This window comes from Rhinolophus sinicus, linkage group LG09 (genome assembly GCF_036562045.2).
Source record: "Rhinolophus sinicus isolate RSC01 linkage group LG09, ASM3656204v1, whole genome shotgun sequence".
NCBI lineage: Eukaryota > Metazoa > Chordata > Mammalia > Chiroptera > Rhinolophidae > Rhinolophus > Rhinolophus sinicus.
Window position 1 is genome coordinate 84683515 of NC_133758.1, and position 26415 is coordinate 84709929.

Here is a 26415-nt window from a genome sequence, read left to right on the forward strand (position 1 = left end):
AGTAGAAATAAGTGCCCACAGAGAACACTGACTTAAACTGCAAAGATGCTTTGCAAATCTAATCACCTTTGTTCCTCTCATAATGCTAGTGAAGAAAACCAGCAATTTCAACTTGTTAAAGGCTGAGTTCTTTAACCAAATGCGTAGTAGGATAGCAACATGCTATTACATGTTTTATTTTATAAATCCCACAACACTAAAAGCATTCATTCCGACATTGTCTTTCATGGTAAGCCAAAGTGGTCCAAATGTATAAAATATTTGCTTTCTATTATCACTTAAGACACACTCAAACTTGGACACTCTGCTATTTAAAGATTAGTTTCAGGAACGACTTGGTTACACTTTGGTTTCTTTTGAACATTTCACTTTCAATAACCCAATAATTTCAACAAATAGCCTTGAACAGATGACTTGGTTCGGGTTAATTACAGCCAACATAGCATGAGGGTCTCCTGAAGATCGGTAAATGGAACCCGGTCTTCTAGTCGTGCATATACCACGTAATACAAGGTTAAAGCTTTCAGATAGAACTTTCCTTGCATAGATTTGCACAAGAAAGCCTGAATGATGGGCTAAAAATCTAACTGGATTGTTGATTTCTGACTTTGATTGGCTTTTCTTGGACAGGAAGGAAAATAAATGTTTTGAGAAGAAGAATTTATTTGTTAGAGCTTTTCTTGATGTCTTTCACCCAGGCTTGGAAAGAGCATCATGAAAAAAGAGTACCCTTTTGGAAACTACGCACACAACATATTTTTCCTAATAGGTGTGAAGAATGGCTGCTATGCATAAATGATTGTTGGAAAATAATTCTCTGTAAAACATGACTTAACAAGCAAGCCCATTCACCACTGTACTCATCCCGATATCCAGAACAACCATGACACATCACATAGATGCCGACATTACCTGTTTGTTAGTTAATAAACACCTTTTGGAAAATATCCACCACTTTCATCCCCGTAATTTTCATCCCCGATAAATTGGAGAACAAAACTTTTAAGGGGAAAATTGACATTAACAGCATAGTAAAAGTCACAAAAAATCAGAGAACTCTTCAATATGAAACCTTAAGTTGTAGCACCTTCCCACGACTACCATCTTTTCTTTAACCAAGGGTAAAGTGAAGCAGCTGAGACTAAGCTGACCCGACATCAGAACCTCCAACACCACAATCAAACTGCAGTTTGTAATAATAATAATAATAATAATAATCAAGATACCTCGGGCACCGCCACTGTTAACCATTCCTGGGAACACCCCAAGGCTTTAAGTCCCCCTTTCCCCCAGACCCCCCTTACCTAGCATAATTTCGGCTGGATACTTCCTCATGTCAGAAGAGAAGGAAATTCGCAGTTGGTGACTCCAGAGACCCAGGAACTCACGCCTTAGCCCCTATCTGCTGAGCAGGAGATGTCAGCTGCAGGGTAAGGTGCGGACCTCTCCAACCCAGGAAGGTCCTCCAGCCGCGCCGGGCAGCCCACCCAGCGTCTGGGGGGCTGGCTGTCCTAGTTGGACATGAGAGCAAATTGCGTTAATCTTGAGCCCTCCCTCTCCTGCCCCACTCCCAATTTCCTGACACTTTAATTCTGTCTTAAGTGATGGTTTAAACCCAGCCTCAGCTTGTATTACAGGCTAAAAGGCAACTGCTTTTCCCCCGTGCTTTCTTTCCATCTCCCCAAAGTCCAGGAGGCTCACCTACCCGGCGCCTTCCTTCCCTCGCCCAGCTGTGAGCTGTGCGCAAACTTCTCCTGACTTAAGAGTCTTCGTCGTCGCCCGCGCTCCCGCTCCACCCCGCCTGCCTCCCCCCACTGGCCCCCCCGGCTGCAGAGGAGGTGGCTGCGGAATTGATGAGCACCAGCCCCCCCGCCCTGGTCCCTTCCGCCCCCATCAGCCCTTTCCTGTCCCTGAAGAGGGAGGGGCGAGCAGGAGAGCTCCGAGCGCCTCCCCGCCACCCCCTCTTACCCCGGCCGGGAGTGGGGCTGCGCCCGCCGCGGTTGCCTTACTCCAGTGCGGGCTGGGGCTCACCCCACGAGTCCCGGAGACTAAAATGCGGCGTAAACACAGGAAGCAGGAGAGGGACCCCAGTTAGACCTTGGGTAGAGAGGGGTGGGGGGGCATAGTCTGTAGCCCATCTCCGGAGACAGCTTTCTGTGAGCCCAGTCCCCTCCCTGGGGGATGCAAATTCAGGAGGGAGGTGAATTTCCAAAAGAACCCACCCCTGGAGGCTGTGCCACCTGGGCGCCTTCAGCCACTGCTAGGGGGATAGCACCACCTGGGAGCCTGTGGAGAGGGTCGGTAGTGGGCGAGGTAGTGAAAGTGGAAAGGGGATGGGTGGGAAAACGGTTGGCTAAGAGCTGGGGTGCTGAGAGGAAGCAAGAAAAGAAGCCAGGAGGCAGGAGGTAAGAAGAAGGGTCACGGGGGTCCGGCAAGCCCTGGGAGAGCGTCCGGAGTTGGGCAAGCTGTCCGGAGCTGGGGGTGCAAGCTGGATTTGGGAGAACTACGCCCTCCACGTAGGGGGCTGGTGGTGGGCTCAGTAGCCTAGAGTGAATGAGCGCAGGGAGGACAGAGTGGAAAGAAGGAGGTCTGGAGTGCCAGGCGTGGGGACTGCGACACCTCCCTTTCCCCCCTAAGCCCTTGATGCCAGGCGGATCCCGGGACAATCAGAGTCCCGACAGGGTGCACCCGGGGCTGGCGGTAGCACCCAGGGAAGCGGGCAAGTTGGTTGCAAGGACGCACAGCCCTTAACATCCTTTAACTCACAGCTGGGTAGAGCAAGGCAGCAGCGGACACTTTTTTCCTAACTCTGTGGGGCGTTGAGCTGTAAGAATGCAGCATCCCGTGCGTCTCGGGACTGCAAGGTGGCCATGCATCGTTCGGGTTAGCAACACTATGTGCTCAGCAAAAGAAAGAATGGTAACAACAAAACAGGATGAGAAGAAAGCCAGACAGTACACTTTCCCGGGCTGCCCAACTTTCTCCTAAGCACCCAGGAGACAGGTGCCCTGTGAATGGGTCTGCAACCTGCACCCATGGGTTATCGGATTCCTTCCCTGGAGAGATAAATTACTACAGGCAAAACGTGCATGTGTGTCTGCCCTAAGGGGAGCTTCCACTTCCCACCCTAGGGGGATTTCAGGGACCCCTAATTTGTGTGATTGGGGGCTTTCAGGGGACCCAATAGAGGAGAGTCTAGGGTCAGAGCAGCATTCCCACCAGACCTTCCAGGGGTTTTGTTTTTCCAGGCTCTCCCTCCCCTTCATAGCCCCCCCACACACACTTCCCTGCCACCTCCAGTCTGGTGACCTCGAGGGCTGTGTGTGAGTCACCATGCATTCAAACCCTACTGCACCGCCCCACTGCAGGGGAATATTCTAGAGTCCCTTTATTTAGGGGACCTAAGTGGGAATGATGTTGTTAGCAGTAAAAAATGTGACTAGGAAAGGAAGCTGGGCAATGGGGAGAGGAATTTTATAAAGGAACACACACACACACACACACACACACACACACACACTCACACAACCTGTACAAGAAACCTTCTGAATTCAGGACTCAGATACCAATATTCACCACACTTTGACATCTGTCCTGAGTTCAATAGTAGCTCCCTGCTTCCCAGCTGCTGCTAACCAGCTAACACCTGACCATGTTCTCTTTGATGAATTATCGTTCAGAACATTAATTACCTCTTCTCTGTGCAAAAAAGCAGAGAATTACTCAAATTGTTTGAGTATCTCCTATAGTCAACTGCTGGGGGCTAACACTGAAAATTTCCCTGTTGTCGCCCAAGTCATGGAAATAACATTGAATGGGGGCAATTTTTGCCGAGTGGAGGGTGCTGCTGTCTTCTGCACTGTGTGATACAGCAAGCACAGGGAGATTTTTCTGTTGGAGTTTAATCCTAGGGCATCCTATACCCCTGACTGACAACCGGTAATCTGAGAGCTGGACAGGCTTGGTTCTGTAAAGCTACTAAAGATGTGTAGGACACAGCCCTTAACCTTAACTTAGTCTCAAAATGAGTGAGAAAAATGGCGTGGGTGTGGTATAAGTAGAAGAGACTCAGACTGATTAAAGTGCTAATTGGGTTAAGAGACATTACTGGAGTGGAAAAGGAGAGTTCTCCATAGGCAGAAGATTTCAAGGAAGGTGACACAGTAGGAGTAGGATGAAGGATAAGGTTCTCTGGTCTCGAAAGAGGATAAAATTAACTTTGTCAGCAACAGACGGTTTTGAACACCAAAGGGGTTTGCACCTGTTAGAAGCACTTGGAGTTTACAGAAATTTAACTCTATTGCTGTCTTGACACTATCAAAATATTTTCTCTGTAGGTACTGTGTTGTTGATTTGGGAGGGTAGGTATTAACCTAGGGGTGGTCTGGTAAGAGGAATTGGCAAGTGTTTTTGGAAACGCTTTAGAACCAGGGATCGGTTCTGAAATCAACGTAGCGTGCACAAACTACATTTTAAAAACGAAGTGGAATAGAATAGAAAATAATCAAGTTCATCGTCAGTGACAAGTGTGAGCATGGTTTCTGGAAGCTTGTGTCTCTTCTATCTACATAGGTGTGTATTGAGATGCAAAGTACTGTGTATGTTTTTCTCTGACTCAAATATCTTAAGATACTTGGTTATGATAAGCCACTCTTCAAATAGAATACCTTGTATTTGCAAATAAATCTTTTAGTGAAATTAGTTCAGTGAAGGGGCACTGAGAAAATCATAAAATGTGGCAATCACACATTTCGGGTATTTTCACTGATTGCTTATGATTAAAATTCTCTATCTTTATGAGACTTTGCCGTTTTCCTTCTGCCTGTCTTTTTTTTTTTTTTTTTTTTTAAATTCCCCTTTGGGCAGATATTAATTTAGAGTGAATAATTTTGTTGTAGATCTTGTCTTCCATGTCTGGGTGCTAAAGCACAGCCTTTTGATGTAAACGCCACTGTAGTCCTCCCACCCTCCATTCTCACTGCTGAGGAAGTTTTGCCACTAACTATCGGCAGGTTGAGTGACCTCTCAGCTGTGTCTCTCCAGCAAGGCTTATGCATCGGCAAAACCAGGATTTGGACATATCACTTTAATTCCATTTATGGTTCTAGAACCCAGAGACTTTTCCATACAAGTCATACAATTTTTGAATTACAGTGAGTGGAAGAAAAATTGCCTTTTATTAGAAATTCACTCTACTAAAACTTGTTATAAATGTAAGGAAAGTCACATTTTGGAGGAACTGAAAAAAGTCATTTTGTTTTATTTGAAAAAAATCATTTAACAGGTAAAACGGATTAGTTTGCTTTCCTTTGAAAAGACATTTAGAGAAAAATTTCTCAGCCTCTCTCAGGAACCCAATTCCTAGCGTTAGTTAACTCCCCAATCAGCAAGTTTTCTTTATATTGAAATTCAGTCCAATCCCTCATATGTATGTATTGGCAACATAATGCATATTTAATATTACCTTATGTCAAAACACACTGGCCTAGCCACCCATGGGGGACCCAAAAAAATATAATACGAAGCCCCTACCCTCAAGAAGCCCACAGTCTATTTGAGGACGTTTGTTTCTTCTTCTTGTAGCCTCTTTCCAAATAGACCACAGCTGGTGATTATCCTGTATATAATTACCCTTCACAGATTTACAGACCTCATCATGACAGACAGAATAATAATTTGCCTCGGTGAAAAATAAATATTTTCATCTTGAAATGATTTGAACTTCCACCTGATAGATCAAGCTTTCTCCTGCTTTGATTTTTGGCCTTTTATTCTTTTCTTTTTTCTTTTTCTTTTTTTTTCTTTTTTTTTTTTACTTTAAATAGGAGCTGATGCTTTTGTAAGTGTCTCTTTTCTATTCATCTTTCTAAGGGTAAAACACAGTTGTGTTTCTCTGCAGCATGTGTCTCCTGGCAGGGAAAAAATAAATTCCACTTAAACTAGGAAGTGTCTTTCCAGGTTGTACCTCTATAAACTTCACTTGGGTTAACTGTTAACTTTATAAATGAATAACTCAGGGTAGGAGGGGATGGTGGGAGCATCCACCATTAACTAGCAGTGGAAACTAATTGTTCCATTGCTGATCAAGCTGGGAAATATCCAGGTATTTCCTAGGTTCTAAAGAGAATTCTAGAGGGAAATCCAGAAGCCAGGAGAAAAAAAAACCCTGCATTTATGAAGTTCTTTAATAAATAATGACCGATTGAGTTTAAAAAGTTTACATTCTAGTGGGAGGATGGAGATAGATAATAAAATAAGAAATAAGTTGTTAATTTCAGATACTGGCAGTGGTATGAAGACCATGTACAGAGGTCTGAGAGTCAGGCATGGGTCGTGCTGCCTTAGGATGCTTAGGGGAGGCCCTCCTTGAGCTGAGATGTGAATGAGAAGGAGCCAGCCAGTTGGAGCTCCCTACTGAAAAATCTTATATGGTGCCACTTCACCCCTTCGTTAAGTGAAAATGAATACCACTTGGGTCAGAAATCTACTTTTTTTTTTTTTTTTTGTGACTGTGTGTGATCATTTCTTTGTGAAAGGCTTTCTGTAATTTACTCGTATTTGGTCTGTGCTCAGGAATCCGGGAGATAGGAGGTATCTATCTGGCTTGCAATATGAGATAGGTAGTGGTAATTTTCAGTACTTTGGAGGCTGGTCCATATGAAGTTAAATTAGGAGAGAACTCTCACGTGGCATTAGCCTTTAAGTGTGGGTCGTCTCAGGATATGTTGGCAGAGTGCTAAAATGCAAGATAATATACAGCTCCCCTCAGTACTAATGCAAAACTTGTCTTTAATGTTTATGATTCTTAGTTTTCTGTTTTCTGATTAAAAGTCAATAGCTTTATTGATTTTGCTTCATTGAACAACTACTACCCACAATAACCTAGGCATTATATTAAGTACTTTAATGTATTATCTCATTTTAACTCTATGAAGTAGGTACAATTATTATTCCCGTTTTACAGATGCAGAGACTGATGCTTAATGAGTTAAATGATTTGACAAAGGAGTCCAGATTCTAATGTATATATATATACATATATATGTATATATAAAATATCTATATAATATATATAAACATATATTAATACACATATTATAATATATAATAATTATATATATATACAGTAATATATATTTGACTGGCCTTGATTCAGTAATTATGCCCCACATATATATATATATATATTTATAGATTATAATTAGTGAGGCATAAGATTATTTTAATTGGCAATTCTGTACAGATTGACATATTTTTAAATGACAGCCCAAAAAAAAGTCTTTCAAAAAACAATTTCTGTTTCAACTAACCAAAAACTGAACACCTAGCCATCTGAATTACAGTGGATTTTTGCCTCCGAGGTACAGTACAGTCTAATGGAGGAGTCAAACCATTTAAACAATTAATAATAATTCAAAGATCTGCAACAGAAGTGTGTTCTTGTGCCCTGGGAGCTCAGAAGAGAGGGGATTAATTCTGCCTGGGAAGAGATTTGTTTTTACTAGTTATCGTCTCTCTGAAATCTGATACTCTGGCACTAACAGACTCTGGTGCGGGTGGGCAAGTGTTAGAAACAACAGAGCTTTACATGCCCTAGAAATAGAATTATCCCTTTTTAGTACAAAATGAGAGGTGACATTTTACGTTTCATGGTAAATATACATGAATGAAATCACGTAACAGTAGAATAGATTGTCCACACGGCTTTCCTTTAGATATTGTGTTTAAACATTTATAACATTGTTTCCAGTTCAGAGTTAAAGCAAAAATGTCATTTTGATGATAATTGACATGGCTGGGGCATTTAAAGGGTAGAAAAGAAAATGGAATCAGTATAAAATACTAAGAAAATATATTTTTAAGGTAAAATAAAAATAGGAAGAGAAACAATTGACCCAGTTCCTAAAATTGAGGCCTTACATGTATGAAAATGTTTTTATAGAATTTGGAGTCAACCGGCCCCAATCTTGCCTGGCAAGAGGAGACAGAAGGAGAGAACAGAGACCCCAGTTTGTAAGGGATGTGAAATCAGATGGACGGCTGTACTTCAGGTAGGCTTCTTTAATTTCTTAAAAATCCTATGATTCTAAATGACAGAAGAATAGGCCCATGGTGGGCATCTATAAATACATTGGAAATTAATTTTAATTGCATATGTTCCTCAAGGAGGAAGATGAGATGAGGGTGCACACCTGTTTCAAAGGTGGATACTGAAAAGAGGGAGGAGTTTTTTTACATAAAGGAAAGATCATGAGTAGGAACAAGGATTAAGAGAGAGGACGGAACTATGAGAAATCGGTATTTCATCCCTGGGGTGATTCTTAAACTACCCTTGTTACCATGGTCCTCAGATATTGACTACAGACTACTGTATTGATTACAGATTAATATATATATATATGGGGGTGGTGGTGGTGAAAAACATGTCTTCAGAACTCATTAACAGCCTCTGCCACTTAGTGTCAGCTTTTACCAGCTTTCCCTTCTCTACTTCAAAGGGGGGCAGTACTTTCCTGTATCCTCTTTATTCCTGTTCTATGTTTTCTCTGTTATTGTTTCTTTCAAATAACTGTTCCTATTTTACCTTGTTGTTTAACCCTTTTCTAATATTCTTTTCCCATATACTCAAAATTTCTTCTCCTATTATTGCAGCCTGCTTTCCCCTTTTTCAGAAAGAATACCTGTTTTCATTTTCATTGCTAAATAATGAACCAGCTAGATTCTCAGCTTTCTGAAAATAGTTTTATACTATTATTTAAAAGGAAATGTTATGTTTGTTATGTGTCTGAGTCGAGCTCTTCAAAAAATACGAACAAAAGTCATCCACTGTTATATGCGGAATGATAGATTTAAGGGATTTAGAGCAGTGCTTCTTAAATTTTGAGGTGCTTCAGACCACCTGCGTTTCTTGTTATAATGCAGATTCTGATTTATCAAATCAGGGGTGAGGCCTGAGACTCTGCATTTTTAACAAGTTCCTAGGCCCACAATGCTGGATTATGGCTCATCCTTTATATTTCAAGGCTTTAGAATCATTCCCCTCAAATATACACTTCGTCTTATAAACATTATTCTTTTAAATTGTAGAAATATTCTTTGTCTATTAAATACATTACTGCATGACCATGAAAAATAGGACTAATTCTGGTCTTTTTAATCTCAAAAATATCTTAGCCATTATCTGTAGTAGAAATGTTGAGGACAATTGTCCTGGGAGGGGAACGTTGTTGATGAGTACGTGCCTTTCGTGCAGGGGGAAGTTGGGAAATAAATTTATTCCTGGATTTTTATGGACATCAGGTATTTTTCCTGGAAGGATACTTGGTTAAAAGAAACTAATCTTCCTTAGAGGCAGAAGGGAGTGTCAGTGGTGGAGGTACTTGTTATTAGTGATGGTATTGGTGGCGATCATAGTGATGGTGGTGATGGTGGTTGTGGTGCTGGTGGTGCTGGTGGTCCTATGGTGGGGGTGGAGATGATTGTAGTGATGGAGAGGGTTGTGTTGGTGGTACTAGTGGTGTGATTGTTGTGCTGATGTTGCTGCTGGTGGTGATAGTGGTGACGGTGGTGATAGTGTCGGTATTTGTAGTTGGCTTTGGTGGTGGTGACAGTCATGATAGTAATACTAGTATTGTAAGAGGTGGTTGTGGGAGTCACAATGGTGACAGTGATTGTGATAGTGGTTGTGATGATGGCGGTGGTGATCAATATGTGGGTAGAAGTGGGAGTGACTGGCTTTATTTAGTTTGTACTAAGTAATGGAGCAACAAAGATTGGTTTTCAATCCTGGTTCAAGTCATTTAACATCTCTGTGTACTTTGGCAAATATTTAATGTCTCTGAGTCTGTTTTCTCATTTGAAAAATGGTGACAATAAAATACTTAGCTATGAGTATTAAGATATACGTATTTGAAATACTTAGTTGTGGGATTAATTGAAATAAAGTAGGTGAAGTCCTTAGCAAAGTGTAAGGCATATAGCCCCTATTCAATAAATGTGTTGAATATTTATTTATTGGTAAAATTGCCTGACTCCACATTCATCTTAACTTACAAGTGTCCACTGGGTTGAATTCAGACTTACTTATTTAGTTCACATTTTTTTTTCCTGTCTCTTTCTTTCCTGGATACATCCTCATTTGCTCAGAATGAGAAGTCATAGATTTGACATCAGACTTTGGATGATAATTGAATAAAGGCAGTTCAATCATTTCCTATTTAAAAATTCCTTTTTATATTTTCAGCTTTTTAGAAATTGACACATCTGAATATAACAATATGTCTTTCTATCCAGAAAGTTCAACAATCCCGTAAACTGAGAGGTCAGAGCCAGTGTCCTCATAAATGGATGTGTATTATTTTCCACACGATTTTTTATTTTAGCCCAGGATCCTCCCTCAGTATCATCTCCCGCTGTCCACCAAGTGAAGTGAGTGCTCAGAAACCTTGAACAATTTTAATATTGGCTTTAGACATACAAAATTCCGTTCTTGAAAACTTAATTGACTGAAAAAAATCCAAACTTCCTAGCCAGGTATTTAAGATCTTCCCGACTTGTATCCTAAATACCTTTTTAGCCAATTATTGTCCAGTTCTCACCTTATTCTGACATATTTTGGTCAAACTAGGCTATTCATCTATTAGTAGTAATAGCTTCAATTTATTAGGTACCCATCATATGCCAGACGCTGTTCAGTATTTTACATGATTATCTTATTTGATCTTTATTTCAATCTTAAAAGGAATGTGTTATTATCTTTAATTTATAGATAATTAAAGTTCAAGTAATTTTATCACTGTCACAAAATGAATAAATATTCCATCTCTTGTAATTTTACTCCAAGACCTGCTCTTTCCAGGATCATGTGTGGCCTCCCTAAAGCTCTCTTGCTCACTTACTTCTTTGCTTTTGCTCTTGGTGAGTTTCCATTCTGGAAAGTACTCCTTTTAAAAAGTTATTTCTTTTAAAAATCCTAAAACCATTCAAGATTTCACTCAAATGGTACTGGGTGGGGAATGCTTGGATTCGATTCCTAGTTGTGTGACTTTAGGAAATTTACTTTATCTCTCTGTACTTCAGTTCCTCAGTTAAAATATGGGGATGATAATAATTGTATTTGTATCCTAAGGTTTAACACACACACACACACACACACACACACACACACAATCTTTATCTGATCTGTAGCTATGAAGAAGTTAGATCAGTTCTTGCACAAAACACGGTATCAGTTTTTGTTATAAAAGCAGAAGTTATCTTAGAAATCATCTGGGAAAATCCTCCTAATTGGAAAAATGATGAATCTGAAACTCAGAGAAGGTTCATAACCCTGTCCTGTGTCACAAAGTTGCTGGGACAGCCAACTCTAGAATTCAGGATTTTCACTTCTTTTACCAAAATAATTCTTCCATCTTTACATTGGAATACTATGCCCTGTAAAACCTTTCTTAATTTGCCTCTGACTTCATTGTACTTTGTTCCTCTCTTATGAAGAATGTTGCATTGTAACACTTTGGTATATGTCTTCTCCCTCCAACTCAATTGTGATGTCCTTGGGTGCAGGGAGGCTTTCCCATTCTGCTTTGTTTCCCACAGCTCACAGTGGGCACTCACATAGCATTTCACTCATTGATTGAACATCTGCTATTACAATGATAGGAAATGATTATTCATCTACTAGTAATGGAAATCCAGGTGCCGTCACATCAAGTTTTAGTCCTCCCAGCTGCTCAGAGGGATGGGTACAGTTTCACAGAGGATGAAACTGAGGTTCAAAGGCTCAGAGAAGAGACTAGAAGGTTAATTGCAGAGGTGTTTCAAAACCAACCAAAGTGAAATTGAACACTGTATCATTTGCATGTTGGAGTAGCTGAATCTTTGTTGTCTTCCTTTAAAGCATACAAATGAGAACTGTTGGTCTATTGTTTGCTCGTAATTTCTGCGCCATGTTGATTTTCCTTATATTTTTTCATTCTATGTGTTTTCTTTATTTAATTGAGTTTTTTCAGGACTTGAATTATAAATGTTTTCTGTTTTCAAAAGTAATAAATGTTTGTTGTAAAATATTTAGAAAATAAAAGGGACGAAATAAATCACCTGTAACGTCACCAAAGATAAGCGACATTAACATTCGGGTTCTTTTTCCCCCAGTTTTGCCATGCTAAAAATATTAATTGTATCTTCTTATCTTTCTCTTATTTTAAATTACATTTCAAATGAGATTGTAATTTTCTTTGCAACTTACCTCCTCCAGTCATCATCTAGGATATGATGAGAAAAAGTACTTTACATGAAAACAGAGGTGAATTGAATCACTCCAAATCCTTGCTCTATCTAGGGGGACATATGATAAGAAGTTCAAAGGATAGATTGCATCAGGGTAACCTTTTCAGATTTTACCCAGTCTGGAATCTGTTTTCTTCCAGCTGCAACTATGGCAGCTCAAATAACAACCATTTTAGTGATGTCTGTGTAGAAACAACGCTTGGCAGTACAGCTCACGAGAGTCATTATCCAGGGTAATACGTCATAGGCACAGATATTTAGATCAAAGAACACTGAAATTTTTAGCATTTGCAGGAATCTGTTGTAGGTATTAGTATAAATCAGAATTAGGGAAATAAAAGGGTTAAAGTCTCTGTATAGAATTTTCCATCGATGCTTTGAACAGTTGGAGAGAGACGATTAGTACTTCTTTACATTTTGTATGTAAATACAATCAATCCTCCAGAAGGTTCCATGATGAAGAGATGTGAACAATGCAGAATCTGGATGCGGAGGGAGGATACTCTGTCAGAGAGCAATATCGGTGCTGAGTGAACCTGAGGGTTTTGCCTATTGCTTACTGAGTAGGCCTGAAAGTTATATCAGCCTGAATTAGGTATGGCTGCAAGAACACCAAATAACCATGGGTTGATAACATGAAAACTTATTTCTCTCATTTAAAAAGCTTATTGAGACGGGAATCTGAGGGATAACATGGCTAACAGAATCTATTTCTAACAAGTAAGCAAAGACCTAGGCTCCTTCCAGCTTGTCGCTCTCCCATTTCAAGGGTGAGGTTTATGTCCCCATGAACTAAGCCCAAGTGCCAATGACTGTGACCACATTTCAAGTAGCAGGATGCAGAGCAAAGGAAAATGTATCAAAGGGTATGTGCCAGCTTTCTTTTAAGGAGTTCACAGAAGCTGTCATGTGACTCGAGTACTTATAGCTTATTGGCACAATTTAGTCACATGGCCACAAACTACAAAGCAGTATGGGAAAATCAACCTTTATTCCAGACTACCATGTACTAAAAATTATATCATTATAAAAGAAGGGGAGAACAGATAATGGGGACAATGTTTTATCCTTCTAGAGAAGTTATTATAAGAACCACAGTGAATATTTATTTATAGCTAATTCTTTATATGATTGTGTTGCAGGTAGCTCTTCAATAAATTAAATAGTTCAATCTAGACTGTGTAGTGCAGAGGTCAGAAAACAACACAATGTTGGCTAAATCTGGCCTGCCATCTGTTTTGTAAATAAACTTATATGGGAATACAGCCCTGCGCATTCATTTGTGTATTGTGGATGGCCGCTTTTGCACTACAGAAGCAGAGTTGAACAGTTGTAACAGAGACCTGAAATATTTACTACCGTGTTTTCCTGAAAATTTGCCAATTCCTTCTCTAAACTTTAGAGCATAGTTTCACAAATTTTAAATGAATCCATTCCTTTTTGTAATTGTCAAGTCACTAGTTAAAAGAAGCCCTTTATTACATTTAGGTTCATCCATAAATAAGATAGACTACTATTGTTTGTATTATCATTTAGAAGGGAGAGAGGGAGAAAGGATGGGGCATGGGACTTACGCTATATTGATACAGTTTCATTTCTTAGAAAATCTGAAGTAAAGTGTGGCAAAATATTAACACCTGTCAAATTGAGGTGATGTGTATATAGAAGGCTAAGTTATTTTCTGTATGTCTTTGATATGTTTAAAACATTATGTAATTAAATAATTTTAAAATGTTTAAACAAAGAAAAAAAAATATGACAGCCCCTCTTTGGAAAAAACAACTTGTGATCAGGTTTCAGCGCTGTTCCAATCTGGATGTCCAGAGGAAGCACCTTACAGAGTGGTGCTGTGAGGAAATTGACGCCTACTGGAGTGTGATATTTTTGTGATTGAAACTCCAGAATCATATCAGCAGTTCCAGAGCCTCTGCATATCTGTAAAATGTGTCTGCCTCTGCTTGTGTCTTCCCAAAATAGCACCTGTATCCAAAAAACAGAGAGGAAGGCAAATGTCTCCTAGAAAAGAAACATGCTGTGTTGGAATTGGTACATTTTGGAGATGAGCATGTCTGAAGTGAATAAAGGCTCTGTGTTTTTTGTTGGCATAAAATCCAGATCATTGTCTCATAGTAGGATAAATACTTTAGGAAGACCAAAAGCCATGCTATGCACTCTTTTAATATTTATGTTTTTTTAAAGGGTACTTTTAATCTGTAAGCAGGTAGATATATAAAGGGAAAAAAATAACAACTCTCTAAATTATTTAAACTTTACTTCTTTAGAGGCAGTAGATAAAGTCTCATTGTTTCTTCAGGAGACACTTTGTATTGATACTGCCCTGTATTTAAGTAGGGAGAGAAATTTGAAAACTTTCACTGCTGTAAAAATTGTATCCAGTCAGCCTTTAACACATATAGAGATGCATAGAAAAAGCTGCTTATCTGCCAAAATGGGATAGCTTTACCAAATGCAAGTTTAATTAACTGTAAAAGAGAGTTAAATTTCAATAAATAATTAGGGTGATTATTAAGCACTGTGCTGCACTTAAAATGTGCTGTGTAAATGCAATAGTACGAGTATCTCCGAGGTTTGATTCCCTGCTCATTTCAAGTCATTACCTTTTGAGAAGGAAACTAAAGTAGTAGGTAATTTTTTTTTCAGGGAGAAAGAAAAATGTATAAAACAAATGAACAAATAAACAAAAACAACCATTATTTGGGTAGCATGACACTATATTTTATATCAATTCAGAAAAACCAAGCACCTACTATGTACAAGATTAGAGTGTTATATCTTAAGGATATAAGAATAGATAAAACATGGTCTCTTCTCTCAAAGAATTTACAGCCTAGTGGTGGAAAGGGAAGTGAACAATTAAGTACCACACAAGATATAAGTGTTTTGATAGAGATGTGTACTCGATGCTTTAAGAGCACAGTGAAGAAGAGAGAACAACTTATTCTGACTGGAATCACAAAGAAGGTGCCACAGATGCACACACACAGGTACTGTGAACAGGCAGAGCAGGGAAAGGAAGTGGGCATCTCATGCAGAGAAAAGAGTACCAGGCAAGTCATAAAGGACCCAAGTGCATATCTTGTTTGAAGAAATGTGAATAGCTTCATGTCACTGGAGCATAAGGTCATGGGAAATAAATGACAGGAGGTGAAAATATAAAAGTGGTTAGGGACAGATTGTCACTGAAGGCTTGTAAGGAGAGATGTGGATTTTAGAAAGCAAATGGTCTTCAGTTAAAGGGGAAAGGGACAGGAAGGATGGAGATCAGTTACAAGGATGTCCAATGGTTTTAGTGAGAGATGGGGTGATGGTAGCTAATTTACATCCTTAGCAGAAACAGTGGAAAGGAAGAAATAAATAAAAGGAAACTTTTGCAGAGGTAAGTCCATTTGGGGATAATAGAGAGAGTGTAGGGAAAAATGGGTAGTAAAGGTGATGACATTAACCAAGATAGAGAACATGTGAGTTGGGAGCGGGGCAGAGGAAAATAGTAATTTTTCATTTTTAATGTCTTTGGGTTCCCTGTGCCTATTTGACGTTCATACGAAGATGACAGCATTCAGATCTAGAATTCAGGGCAGAAGTGAGACCTGGAGATGGACATTTAGGATTCCTCTGTAAATAAGTGATGATGGAAGTTGTGGGGTTAGAGAAACTACTCTGTAATAAAACATAAAATAAGATAAAATGAGGATGCAAGTGACACATTCTGACTAGTGTGACATTTTAAATGGATCTGTTCCTTTTTTAAGCCAAATAGCAACCTCCTATTTGCAGTTCCCTCTTCTTCTCCCTGATAGAGACTGGCCTTGATTGTCTACATTCCCTCTCATTCATTATTATTTTTTCATTCTCTTAATTGAGAAGAAGATTTTTAAAGTATGCATGGTGCCCCACTTAGGATTGTTCCATGGCCCTTTTTTCCCTTCCTCTCCTTCCTTCTGAAAGAACCCCATCCTGAGATCAGTATCTTCTGATGTCTTCTCTCAGTCTGGAATTACCCGATCAGAGGAGGAACCCTGCAAAGATGAAACAGAAAAATCATAGCCAAATTATAGCAAAATTTGAGGAAGGGATTTTTAGCAAGCATATTCATGACTCTTCCACAGTCTGCTATTTCTTTTTATTATTAATTTAATGTGTAGTGGATCATCATATGATTTATATTTAAGAATCATATTACCCTTCAAAGTAGCACATTTTCTTTCACAATATAGTAGTAAAGTATAGATACTAAAGTAAATGTTGGAGATTAAAATGATTTCCTGCATTTCTGTTGTATTTGAACATTTTCCTTTTATCATAAGAACATGAATTATTTATGGAAATAGTCCAAACACTTTGTTGTCTTTATTGCTTATGCTCTGTGTGTGAAATACTGAAACTATGGAAGAAATTCAAGACAATTTTTATCTATTATCACCTAATCGACTCATTCCTCTTAGATCAGCTTTCAAATAATTATTATATTTGATACTCTTGGACTGAACTCAGCTACAAACAACTCCATTGATAAATTTTAAATTATTTGAATCATCTACTTAACATCTACTTCAATTTTAATTTAAGATGGTCAAGCATTTAACAACAACTTAAGTCAATGATGGTTTAATCTAACTAATCCTATATTGGTTAAGATCAGATTCGACCATATAAAATGGGAAAACCCAAAGTTATGGGAGCTTAACGTACAAGGAAAGTTTTAATTCACTCATAGAGGAGTCTAGAGGTAGGCAGTTGCTGGCATTGCAATGACTCCAGGTTTATCAGAAATGCAGTTTCCCTTTATCTTGCTGCTCTGCCATCCTTAGGGTCTTCAGAGACAATGTATACTTTCTCAGTAGTCTCACAAGTCTTCTGCTTACATCTTATTGACTTGAGCTATACCTTTTCACAAGAAGATATGGAAAATGCATTCTTTTAGCTAGTAACCTTATCACCCAAATAAAATTGGGTTCTGTTACTAAGGGTAGATGAAGAGAAGGGGTTTGAGGGAAGACAATTAGCAACGCTGTCACAGCCAATATGCCATCACACTGTTATTTTTGTATAAAATTTTAAGAAAATTACTAAGTTAATTTCCAAGTCAATGATGGGACCTTATAGTATCCTGTTCTCCAACTTAGTGCTTTTAGATTTCAATTCATTCAGTCTTGTTTCCCAATGGCAGAAACTCAGTGCAGTGTAATCTATAAGGATATTTAATTCAGAAAAAAGGCATTGATTAAATGTATTATGGCTAGAAATCCCTAACTCTGTAGGAAGTTATTACTCTGCCATAAAAAATAATTCCTCTTTCAAATTCCACTACCCACTAATGAAATCTTCTGCCAAACTTGTCTGCCTTTATCTACTGATTCCTTCTAATTGCACGTACCCCACCGGTTCTCAACAGAACCTGCACCGCGTTTTCAATAACCAGTATTTGACCCACCTCATTTGACTTCCATAGCAACTTCTCCCTTTATTCTCTGGATTTTCATAATCTACTTTCTGATCTCCTACTTTCATCAGTTTTTGGTATCTTCACTTCCAAAGTTCTCAGTCTGCTTTGATTTGTATTCATCTGAATACATCTTTAGAATTTGTGATCTCCAGGAAACACCACATCTCTAAGACCTCAAACTCTGAAAAAGTGTGAGATTTAGAATCATGCAGCTCAATGTCCAAATCTCAGCTTCATCCTTTGCTCCTGTGACTGTGGATAAGTGATTAATTTCTCCCAGCCTAGATTTCCTTATTTGGAAAATAATGATGAAAATGTCTATCTCACTGAGTTGCTGAGAGAATTAATCCAGATACCACCAGAAACTAGATGTCCAATAATCCCCATTTCAATCATTGCTGTGATTACCTTCAGAACAGATAAAATGACTTATAGATAAGACAATGCCTTATATAAAGGCTAGGAGACTTCCTGGGTTCTTGATGAATGGTTGCTGTATGAAGGAAACTTCTTTCTTCACATACCCTATTTCACATGGGCATGCTGGTAACTAGGGGCATATCTGGTTAGTGGACCAAGACATGACTGGTTGTAAGAGATCATGCTTCAAATTTCAGCCCTGTAATTTGCAGCTTGTGTGACCTTAGGCAGGTAATTATATCTACATCAATCTCAACTAGAATAATGACACTTAAGTTTTCCTGGGAGGAGATACAGCCAAGAATAATTTTACTATGGTGATGTAGTGCTGTGAAAAAGCATTCTGAAAAAAAAGTTGTTATTTTTGACAAAATAAAAATATTAGCTTTCTTTTTTTTTTAAAAACTTTCTATATTCGGTCAATGATGACGATGATGATAATGATGATAATCTGCCAGGCATGTGCCAAGAACTCAACATTATTTCAATTAACACTCGATACCCCTATTAGACTTTAATATTAATATCCCCATATCACATCTGAGGAAACCATGCCTAAAAAGTTTAAGACTTTGCCCCAAGCAACACTTGGGCAGTGATTGAAATCCAGGTACTTTGACTCCAGAGTTTGCACTATTCACCATCACATTATACTGCTTTCCAGGCGATTCTGTTAATTATCTACTCTCCTTTCCACTTTTACTGCCACTACCTTAGTTCAAGGCCTCATTTGTTTTCTTACCTGAGACAGTGTCATAGTCTGTTAGGTTGTCTATTTCCCCCGTTTTCTCTGTCCTCCATACTTTTTTTGGAGCTATCTTTCTGAAATATATATTTGAACATGCCATTTCATGGCTGACAGATCTTCTCTGAATCATTATATCTTAAAAAGTAGAGTCCAAGCTCTTTACATAAATCACTCCACTATTCCTAGTCTGAGTTCTTATGAAATATTTCTACCCAGTACCCTCTTCGTCATTGCGTTACCTCCCAGGCCTGTATTAGAGTCATGCCAATCTACTTAGATGCTTTAGTAGCATCCTCTGTCTCCTTTTGTGCTCTTGCACAAGATTTTGTCCCTGTCTGAAATCCAGTTATTCCACGGTTGCTTTTCAAAGCACCTGTCTTAGTCTGTGTTTCCCCTCAAAGCAGAATTTGAGAGAGGACTTAGATACAGGTGGTTCATTTGGGAGGTGAGTCTAAGAAACAAGAGTAAGACAGCTGGAATTGTAATATGGGTAAGCCAAAAAGCCAATAAAAGGATACTTCATCAACTTGGGGGATTCAACTAATGCTTCCAAATGCTCTTAATTGCTGGAAATCCATTAGATGTATTCTTATATCCATTTACCTTAAAATTTCCAAAGAACCCTAAGATTTACTCAGTTCTAATAGAGTGAAATTTCACTTTTATTTTTAAATGCCAGAATGAGTGATACCTGGGTGTCCATGAGTCTTGCCGTTGCTTCTCGGCACACCTAGTGGCACTGTGGGAGTAGGTCACGTACAAGACTAAGAATGCTGGCTCCACTCTACAGAGATGCCATTGCTCACCCCCCTGGTGTCCACAATACCAAGAGGTCCTGATTCAGAATAACAGACATGCTCACCCAGTGTTTTCCCAAAGCAAACTGGCTGGGTCCCAAAGGGCTTCTAGTCTTAGACTCATTGTGCTATAATAAGCCCTTGCCTGTTCCTGGTGAACCTGAGGTTTCCTGTCAACAGGCCTAACTGCATTTTCCCACCTGGTTCATTCCCTTTGGGGAACTTTAGAGTTCATTTCTACCATCAGACCTCAGAGAGAGCAACCCAGTCTGTCCTGCCAGGTTTCTTTAATTTAGAGTTTTGGAAGGCAGAGGGTGGGTTCTTAAGTTCTTTCATTTCTTCTGCTTATTGTTTGTTCTTTGCATTGATGAGTTTTGCATACCGGGGATGTCAGAAAAGAGCCTGGAATGATTTTAGAAAGGTTATTTTACACCCTTCCCACACAACGTGTCCTGCAAATATAGGCCTAATATTACCTTTTACTTGCATAATAAAGGAGTGGCTTCTTTCTGAACCATGATCTTATCATGCTGCCAGTTTGATTAGACATGTCATCAACTGGCATGATGTTTATGCTTTAATTGACACACATACATTGATAATATTGTAAGTTTTTATACCATTTAAAAAGTGCAGTGAAATTGTAAAGTTTCCTAAACATACAACTTATAATTTATGCAGAATTGCTATGCTTCCAATTTAATCATAAAATACTTAACAGTATTATCATACACTATTTGATCCCAAGCTAGAGCATGCATTTAAAAAAGCACACAAAACATTGGAATAGGTTATAATATACTAGCCAGCCTGTGGCTAATTGATGATGGGTTTCTGATATGTCCAGAATGCTGGAATAATGTGCTAACTCTGTTTCCTGCAGCTTCATCTTTATCTGGGCATGTTCTTAGGGTAGGTTAGTGGACCAACCAGGGATGTTTTCATGAGGAACTAGGAAGCCTGGTGGAGAGGAAATAAGTACCCATTCTGGGGGCTGACAGCCAGCCCTGATTATCATAAGGTCTGGGGAAGGAATATTTTCACGACATTTCATTTATGACATGAGGAAAGCACCCTTTCATTCCGTCATGGTGAAGTGATACTCAAAATGTCTCGCTAGCTTCCTCAGGTTCAATGCCAGAGTTCTAAAGGAAGGAGAAAATACAGACAGTCAAACAGCAGATGTCGCTGATATTCCTGTACAAAGCTGAGGGCTTGGAACAATATTATCTTTGCCAATTCAGTACCAGAACAGTTCAAGTGGGATAAGAAAACCATCTGTTCAGTGATGCAGGTAGAGTAGAGCATTTTACAAGGCTTCACTGGGCAACGATGATGGGTGCAGCATATAGATGTCTTCTAGGATGCTGGGAACTGATGGTCGGGGCAATGACCACAGTGGCCTGAGATTGTGTTTTGAATGTGGAAGAAAGTGGCAATTTTGAGCCACACAAAGAATATCTCCTGGATACCCAGCTTTGAGTCAGAAAGGATTGAAGTTCCTATAATCCATGATGTTAGAATAAGGGACAGGAAGAGAAACAGGCAGACAAACAGACTATTATACTATAATATTACCAGGCTGGTAGCCAGGAAAAGACATAGTAAATAAATATTCTTCATTTCTCTCCTTTGAAATCATCAGGTCTGAAGTATTCCACTGTGAGTGGAATCTCATAATCCTTTAGCAGAATTTGCTGGTGGCACTTAATAGTACTTCAGTATTTCAGGGTTCTTTCCTGTTAGAGATACTAGAGTGAGGTGGTTAGGAATGAATATTCTGGGGTCCGCCTACCTAGACTTGCCTCCTGACTCTTTGGATGATTATCACCAACATATTTGAATTCTTTAAGCCTCAGTTTTCTTAGCTATAAAATAGGAATGATAAAAGTGCTGCCCTCACAGGCATTTTTAATGAAAATTAAATTAGATAATCATATAAGTAATTTGGCATATACCAGACATTCAATGCATACTTTTAATATGTGATATTCACTTCTTTAGACTGACTAGAGTTTTGCTTTTTAAAGTTCTTTTTATACCAAACAGAAGATTTTGTTAAGTTGTCATGACAGTGATAACTCTTGGGTCTTTTTTTATTCTTCTTTCACCAAGTGGTTAAATTATTTCACAGCTTATCAGCTGTGATCTAGTCCCACAGTTCATATTCAAGCAAAACGCCTCCTCAATTAATAGGATTTGGGTATAGAAACTACAAAATCAGGACAAAGGATGTTAAATTGCTATTTCCATTTGAACTTGACACTACGAAAATTTGCCTGCTATGATAGTGTCCAATTCCTGCTTGGAATAATACTGCATTTCCTCACATTATATAGAACGTTAGCCTGACTGACAATTTGACAATCAGATAGTCTAGGCTGATGATATTGTAATTGTATTCATTTCTTAACTTGATCCCCCAATTAATGCAAGCAAATAATTCCCACATTTCAGTTAATAACTGTATGTAAAAGTCCCCAAAAGAGTGGTCAATTAGGACCAACTAATTTCTGAACCCTACTTCTGCTTCCTTTCCTGAAAACCCCAAAGACGTACGTATGCACAAAGAAGTATGAAGAAGGCAAAGTAATATTTCATTCTTGGCTGGGTTTTGCTCTTTAGAAGGTCGGCTGGGCTTCGTGAATAGCTCTTTTCCCCTACACATAGTAGGCTACTGCCCCCTCAAGACCCCCAACTGGAATCTAGTATCTTACCTCTGATGGCAACACTTGTGCTTGTGTTTGAGAAAAATGAATCAGAGAGAAGCACAATGAAAGAGGGAAGAATAGGAAGAAAAAGAAGAACAGGAAGAAGAAGCAGGAGATGGAGGAGGAGGAGAAAAAAGAAAAGAAGAAGAAGGAGAAGGAGAAGAAGAAATGGATATTTGCCTCCATTGGCTGAAATGAAACTGTGCTAAGTAGTCCACTCTACATATTCCCCTGGTGGCACAAGAGGCCAGTATAGTTTTCAGGACGGAGAAGACAGGGAGGAGAGAGAAAGAAACACTTAGAGATTTTTGTTGTTGTTTTAGTTTGGTTGTTTTTTTCTTTTGCTTTGCCGGAAAACTTGTTCTGGACTTCTCTTAGACTTGTGAATAGAAGAGAAAAAGAGTAGTAGAAAGAGTGAAGAGTGCGTTGCCCTATTCTGTGGCAGTAGCCCCAGGCTTGTCACCACCTAGGCTCCATGGGAATTGTAAAAATGGAGCCACGACTCTCTGTGCTAGACTTGTTAACCAATGGTCCCCCCCCGACCCCCCGAAATTCAGTGTAGTACCTGTTCTTTCTTGGCAGTAGCGTATTTTTTCACCTGATTCTGATTCATCTTTGAGGCATAGTAAAGAGCCGAGGGCTTGAGGAGAAGTTTTAGTTTCTTTCTCCATTAGCCAAAATTGTTGCCTTTGTAGTTGTTCTTCTGTTAATCCCATGGAGTTAAAGGTCAGGTCTATGATCAGCTAAGGGTAAGGCTGTGTCTGATGGGGGAAGATGTCAGAAAACATCAGTAAGTCTTAACAGCAACCGTATGGTGATTTTCTTGAGCTTTTTCCATACTCTACTTTGTGCATCTGGGATTAATGATAGAGGCAATTCAGCTCCACTGTACTCTACTATTGTGCAACAAATTACCCCCAAATTTAGCAGCTTCAAATAACAAACCTTTACTCTCTCACACAGTTTCTGAGAGATCGGAATCTGGGAATGGCTAAGCTGGGTAGTTCTGGTTCAGTTTCTTACAGGGTTGCACTCCAGACATCAGATGGCGCTACAGTCATTGAAGGCTTAGGTGGGGTTGCAGAATCTGCTTCCATGATGGCTCATTCACATAGCTGTTGGCTGGATGCCCCAGCCTCTCCCCACATGGGCCTTTCTATAGAGCTCCTTGAGTGTCCTCATGACATGGCAACTTCTTCTTCTAGAGAGTGTAATCCAAGAGGAGAGACAAAAGAGAAAGCCAAAATGTCTTTTGTGTCTTAATCTTGTACATCACTCTGTCACACGCTATTCCTCAGAAGTAAGTCACTATATCCAGCCCACACTCAAGAGGAGGAAAATGAAAGTCTGCCACTTGAAGGAAGGGCTATCAAAGAATTTGTAGAAGGATTTCAAAACCACTACATCCTCAGATCTTATAATCTTTCTAGAAGTTTCTGCAATGAGTGAAGATAAAACATTAAGGTTACTCTAAGGTCACAGCGACTCATGAATTTGCCATCTCTTCTGTTTCCTGTCTTGAATAATTCTTGTCCCATCACACTTGCTAGACAGTTATGCATTGTGTTATGGGTACTACAGGTAACCACAGAGAAGGACAAATTAATTTGCTTACTTTTTCTGCTTAGGAGAAATTACTTGCCCACAAATGTATCACTCTTTTTTCTCACAGTGCAATGATAATTCAAAGGTTTCCCTTACCTAAAAGAGTCTTACTCAGGTGAATGAATGTGTGTGTGTTTAGCCCAAGTCATTTTGCACATGCTGTGCTTTCTTCACTAAAGAGGGATTATTCTCACCACAATATTGGTATGTTAATGGCCCCCATTAAGTCATGCCTCTAACCATCCATTCCCTTGTGTGCTCCATATTGACTCTGGGGTTGTCCTCAAGACTTACTTTGTCTTATTAAACATCAGTATATGTGGTGCAAGCAGAGGCTTGATGAGCATTTTTGCATTGGGCCATGTCATCTTGAAATCCAGCCACTGGCTGAGGAGATCTGACTTAGACATATGAGGAGGTGATGTGGGAAAGAATGAAAGTGCCTCTGCTGAAAGTTTAGGCCAACTGCTAAACAAGAGAGTGAGGCCACACAGGACCATCCAGACCCTGACCCACTGGCCAGCTGACCGCAAACGTGAGAATCAGCCCAGCTGCCCCCACATGGAATAGAAATCTGCTGTCTATCCCAGAGATCTCTGCCTAAATTGCCAAATTACAGAGTCATGAGCAAATAAAAGTTGTTTGGGGATTGTTTGTTATATAACAACAGTTAACTAATGCGACCAGTTTCTCATATATTCTTTTTAAGTACCAGAATATCAACACAATACAGGATGATAGCATTGGAATAATATTTATGTGAGTGAACTGTAAATATCCCCAGAAGCCGAGACCCCAAAATCTAAAAGTAGCAACTTATCCTCTAAATGTTGGCTCTCTTATACAATAATAAGTCCCAAGCAAAGCAATTTCTCCGTATAAGTACTTATTAAAATCTAGGTTCAGACTAAAGTTGATAGCTAAAGAGCATTAGCATTATTTGAGGAAATTAAGTATACAGCAGAAATAGGAAAAAAAATAGAGAGAAAGAGACTCTTGGTTTCAGCTTTTCCAGGCTGTCACTCAGTCTTCCAGAGGTTAAGAGACATTTGAGAGAAATCTCACAGTAAGAGGTTAATGGTGCTATTGTCTGCCCTTCCCTACCATATTTTGGAAGTCTGAAGGAGCTTGTTAAGTTTCTGCTGCCAAAAGCTGTGCTTCCAGAAGCTTCCCTCAGGAGGCTGTTTCCTCAGGGCCAAATCAGAAACAATACATCCTCTGCCCAGGTCTCATGCTGTAGCCCTACTCCTTCTCATCTCCTGAACTCATATCTTCTTATTTCCTGAACTCACCTCAACTCTCTTGGGCTAGAAATGAACTTCACTACTTTAGTACATATTAAGTGCTCAATAAATATTTGGTAAATAAATGAAAAAAATTTATTAGAACACAATATTTTTTTCTACATCTTTTTTTTTCTAATTGGAATACAATCTGACTCCCCATGAAGAAATATGAACGTTCTCAGTGCCGATTTTTTTGTTTTAAATCAATAACTAGGAAAAACCAATGTCCATGTCCCTGGTTTGGATGGAGGCTCCCTTGCCCCTAGAAACCAATTCTAGTCTTTGATATCCAGTAGGATTTAGTAAGAGCTCTGCTGACTCTTTGTGAAATTCAGGCCACAAGAGCAGCAGCTTCCTCTTTGGTCTGAGGCTTAAGAATAAGGCTCCTATATTCCCTTAAAAAAAATCTTAGTTCTGCCCATTTCCAGATGTCTGGTCCCTCCAAATTACTTTTATGCAGCAGGTTTTTAATGGTCTTATACCTTAAAATCCCAGAATTTTGTGGACCCCCAATCCCATTAATATTAGAAAAGTATACTTTCATTTTGAGGTTTAAAAGGAAGAAGCCACTTTTAAGCCACTTTTGATACAGGAATCTGTCCACATTTTAAACCTGTTCTCCAAATGTCCGTTCTAGGCAAGCACTTGCTGGCTTACTCAAACAATGCGGATGCAGGATGGTCAGGCTACATGCCGAACATAGTATTATATTTAGTTCAAACACCCCTAGTCCCCATTTGGCTCCCCCCAAAAAATCTGTGTTCAAAGGTGGCGAAGTAGGTGATGTATTTTATTTTATATTAATTGGGGTTTTGTCTCAAAACCCAAGCACTCCAGGCTGGGTTGTGTGAAGGAGTCCTTTTTCCTAACCTGTCGACCCAAATAACTTCCAGCTAAAGCAGTCTGTGAGTCCTATTTGGGTCATTTCCTTCATCTTCCCAAATTTGCCACTCCAATATACTGAAATACCACTCTCACTGCCCCCCAAAAAGATGAACCATGAGAAACAGAATTTTAGAGTTTACTCTAATACATACTGACTCAGACTTGCCTAGACTTCAAATAGGCTGTCTTGGAGTCCACACAAAGTGTCTGAAAA

At 39.3% G+C, this 26415-nt stretch overlaps 2 protein-coding genes across 2 annotated transcripts in view; one reads left to right on the plus strand and one right to left on the minus strand.

Moving 5' to 3' along the window:
* CALCR (calcitonin receptor) overlaps positions 1-1794 on the minus strand; it is a 122889-nt gene extending 121095 nt beyond the window's left edge. The window contains exons 1-2 of the mRNA XM_074340733.1: positions 1706-1794; positions 1305-1511 (exon numbers count right to left, since the gene is read on the minus strand). Of these exons, the coding sequence (XP_074196834.1) occupies positions 1305-1335 (31 nt within the window). The 5' untranslated portion in view covers positions 1336-1511; positions 1706-1794. The remainder of the gene's footprint in view (positions 1-1304; positions 1512-1705) is intronic.
* A 293-nt stretch (positions 1795-2087) lies between these two features.
* LOC141573049 (uncharacterized) overlaps positions 2088-26415 on the plus strand; it is a 127500-nt gene continuing 103172 nt past the window's right edge. Inside the window, exons 1-2 of the mRNA XM_074339752.1 lie at positions 2088-2405; positions 7943-8051. Coding sequence (XP_074195853.1) covers positions 2182-2405; positions 7943-8051 — 333 coding nt within the window. The 5' untranslated portion in view covers positions 2088-2181. The remainder of the gene's footprint in view (positions 2406-7942; positions 8052-26415) is intronic.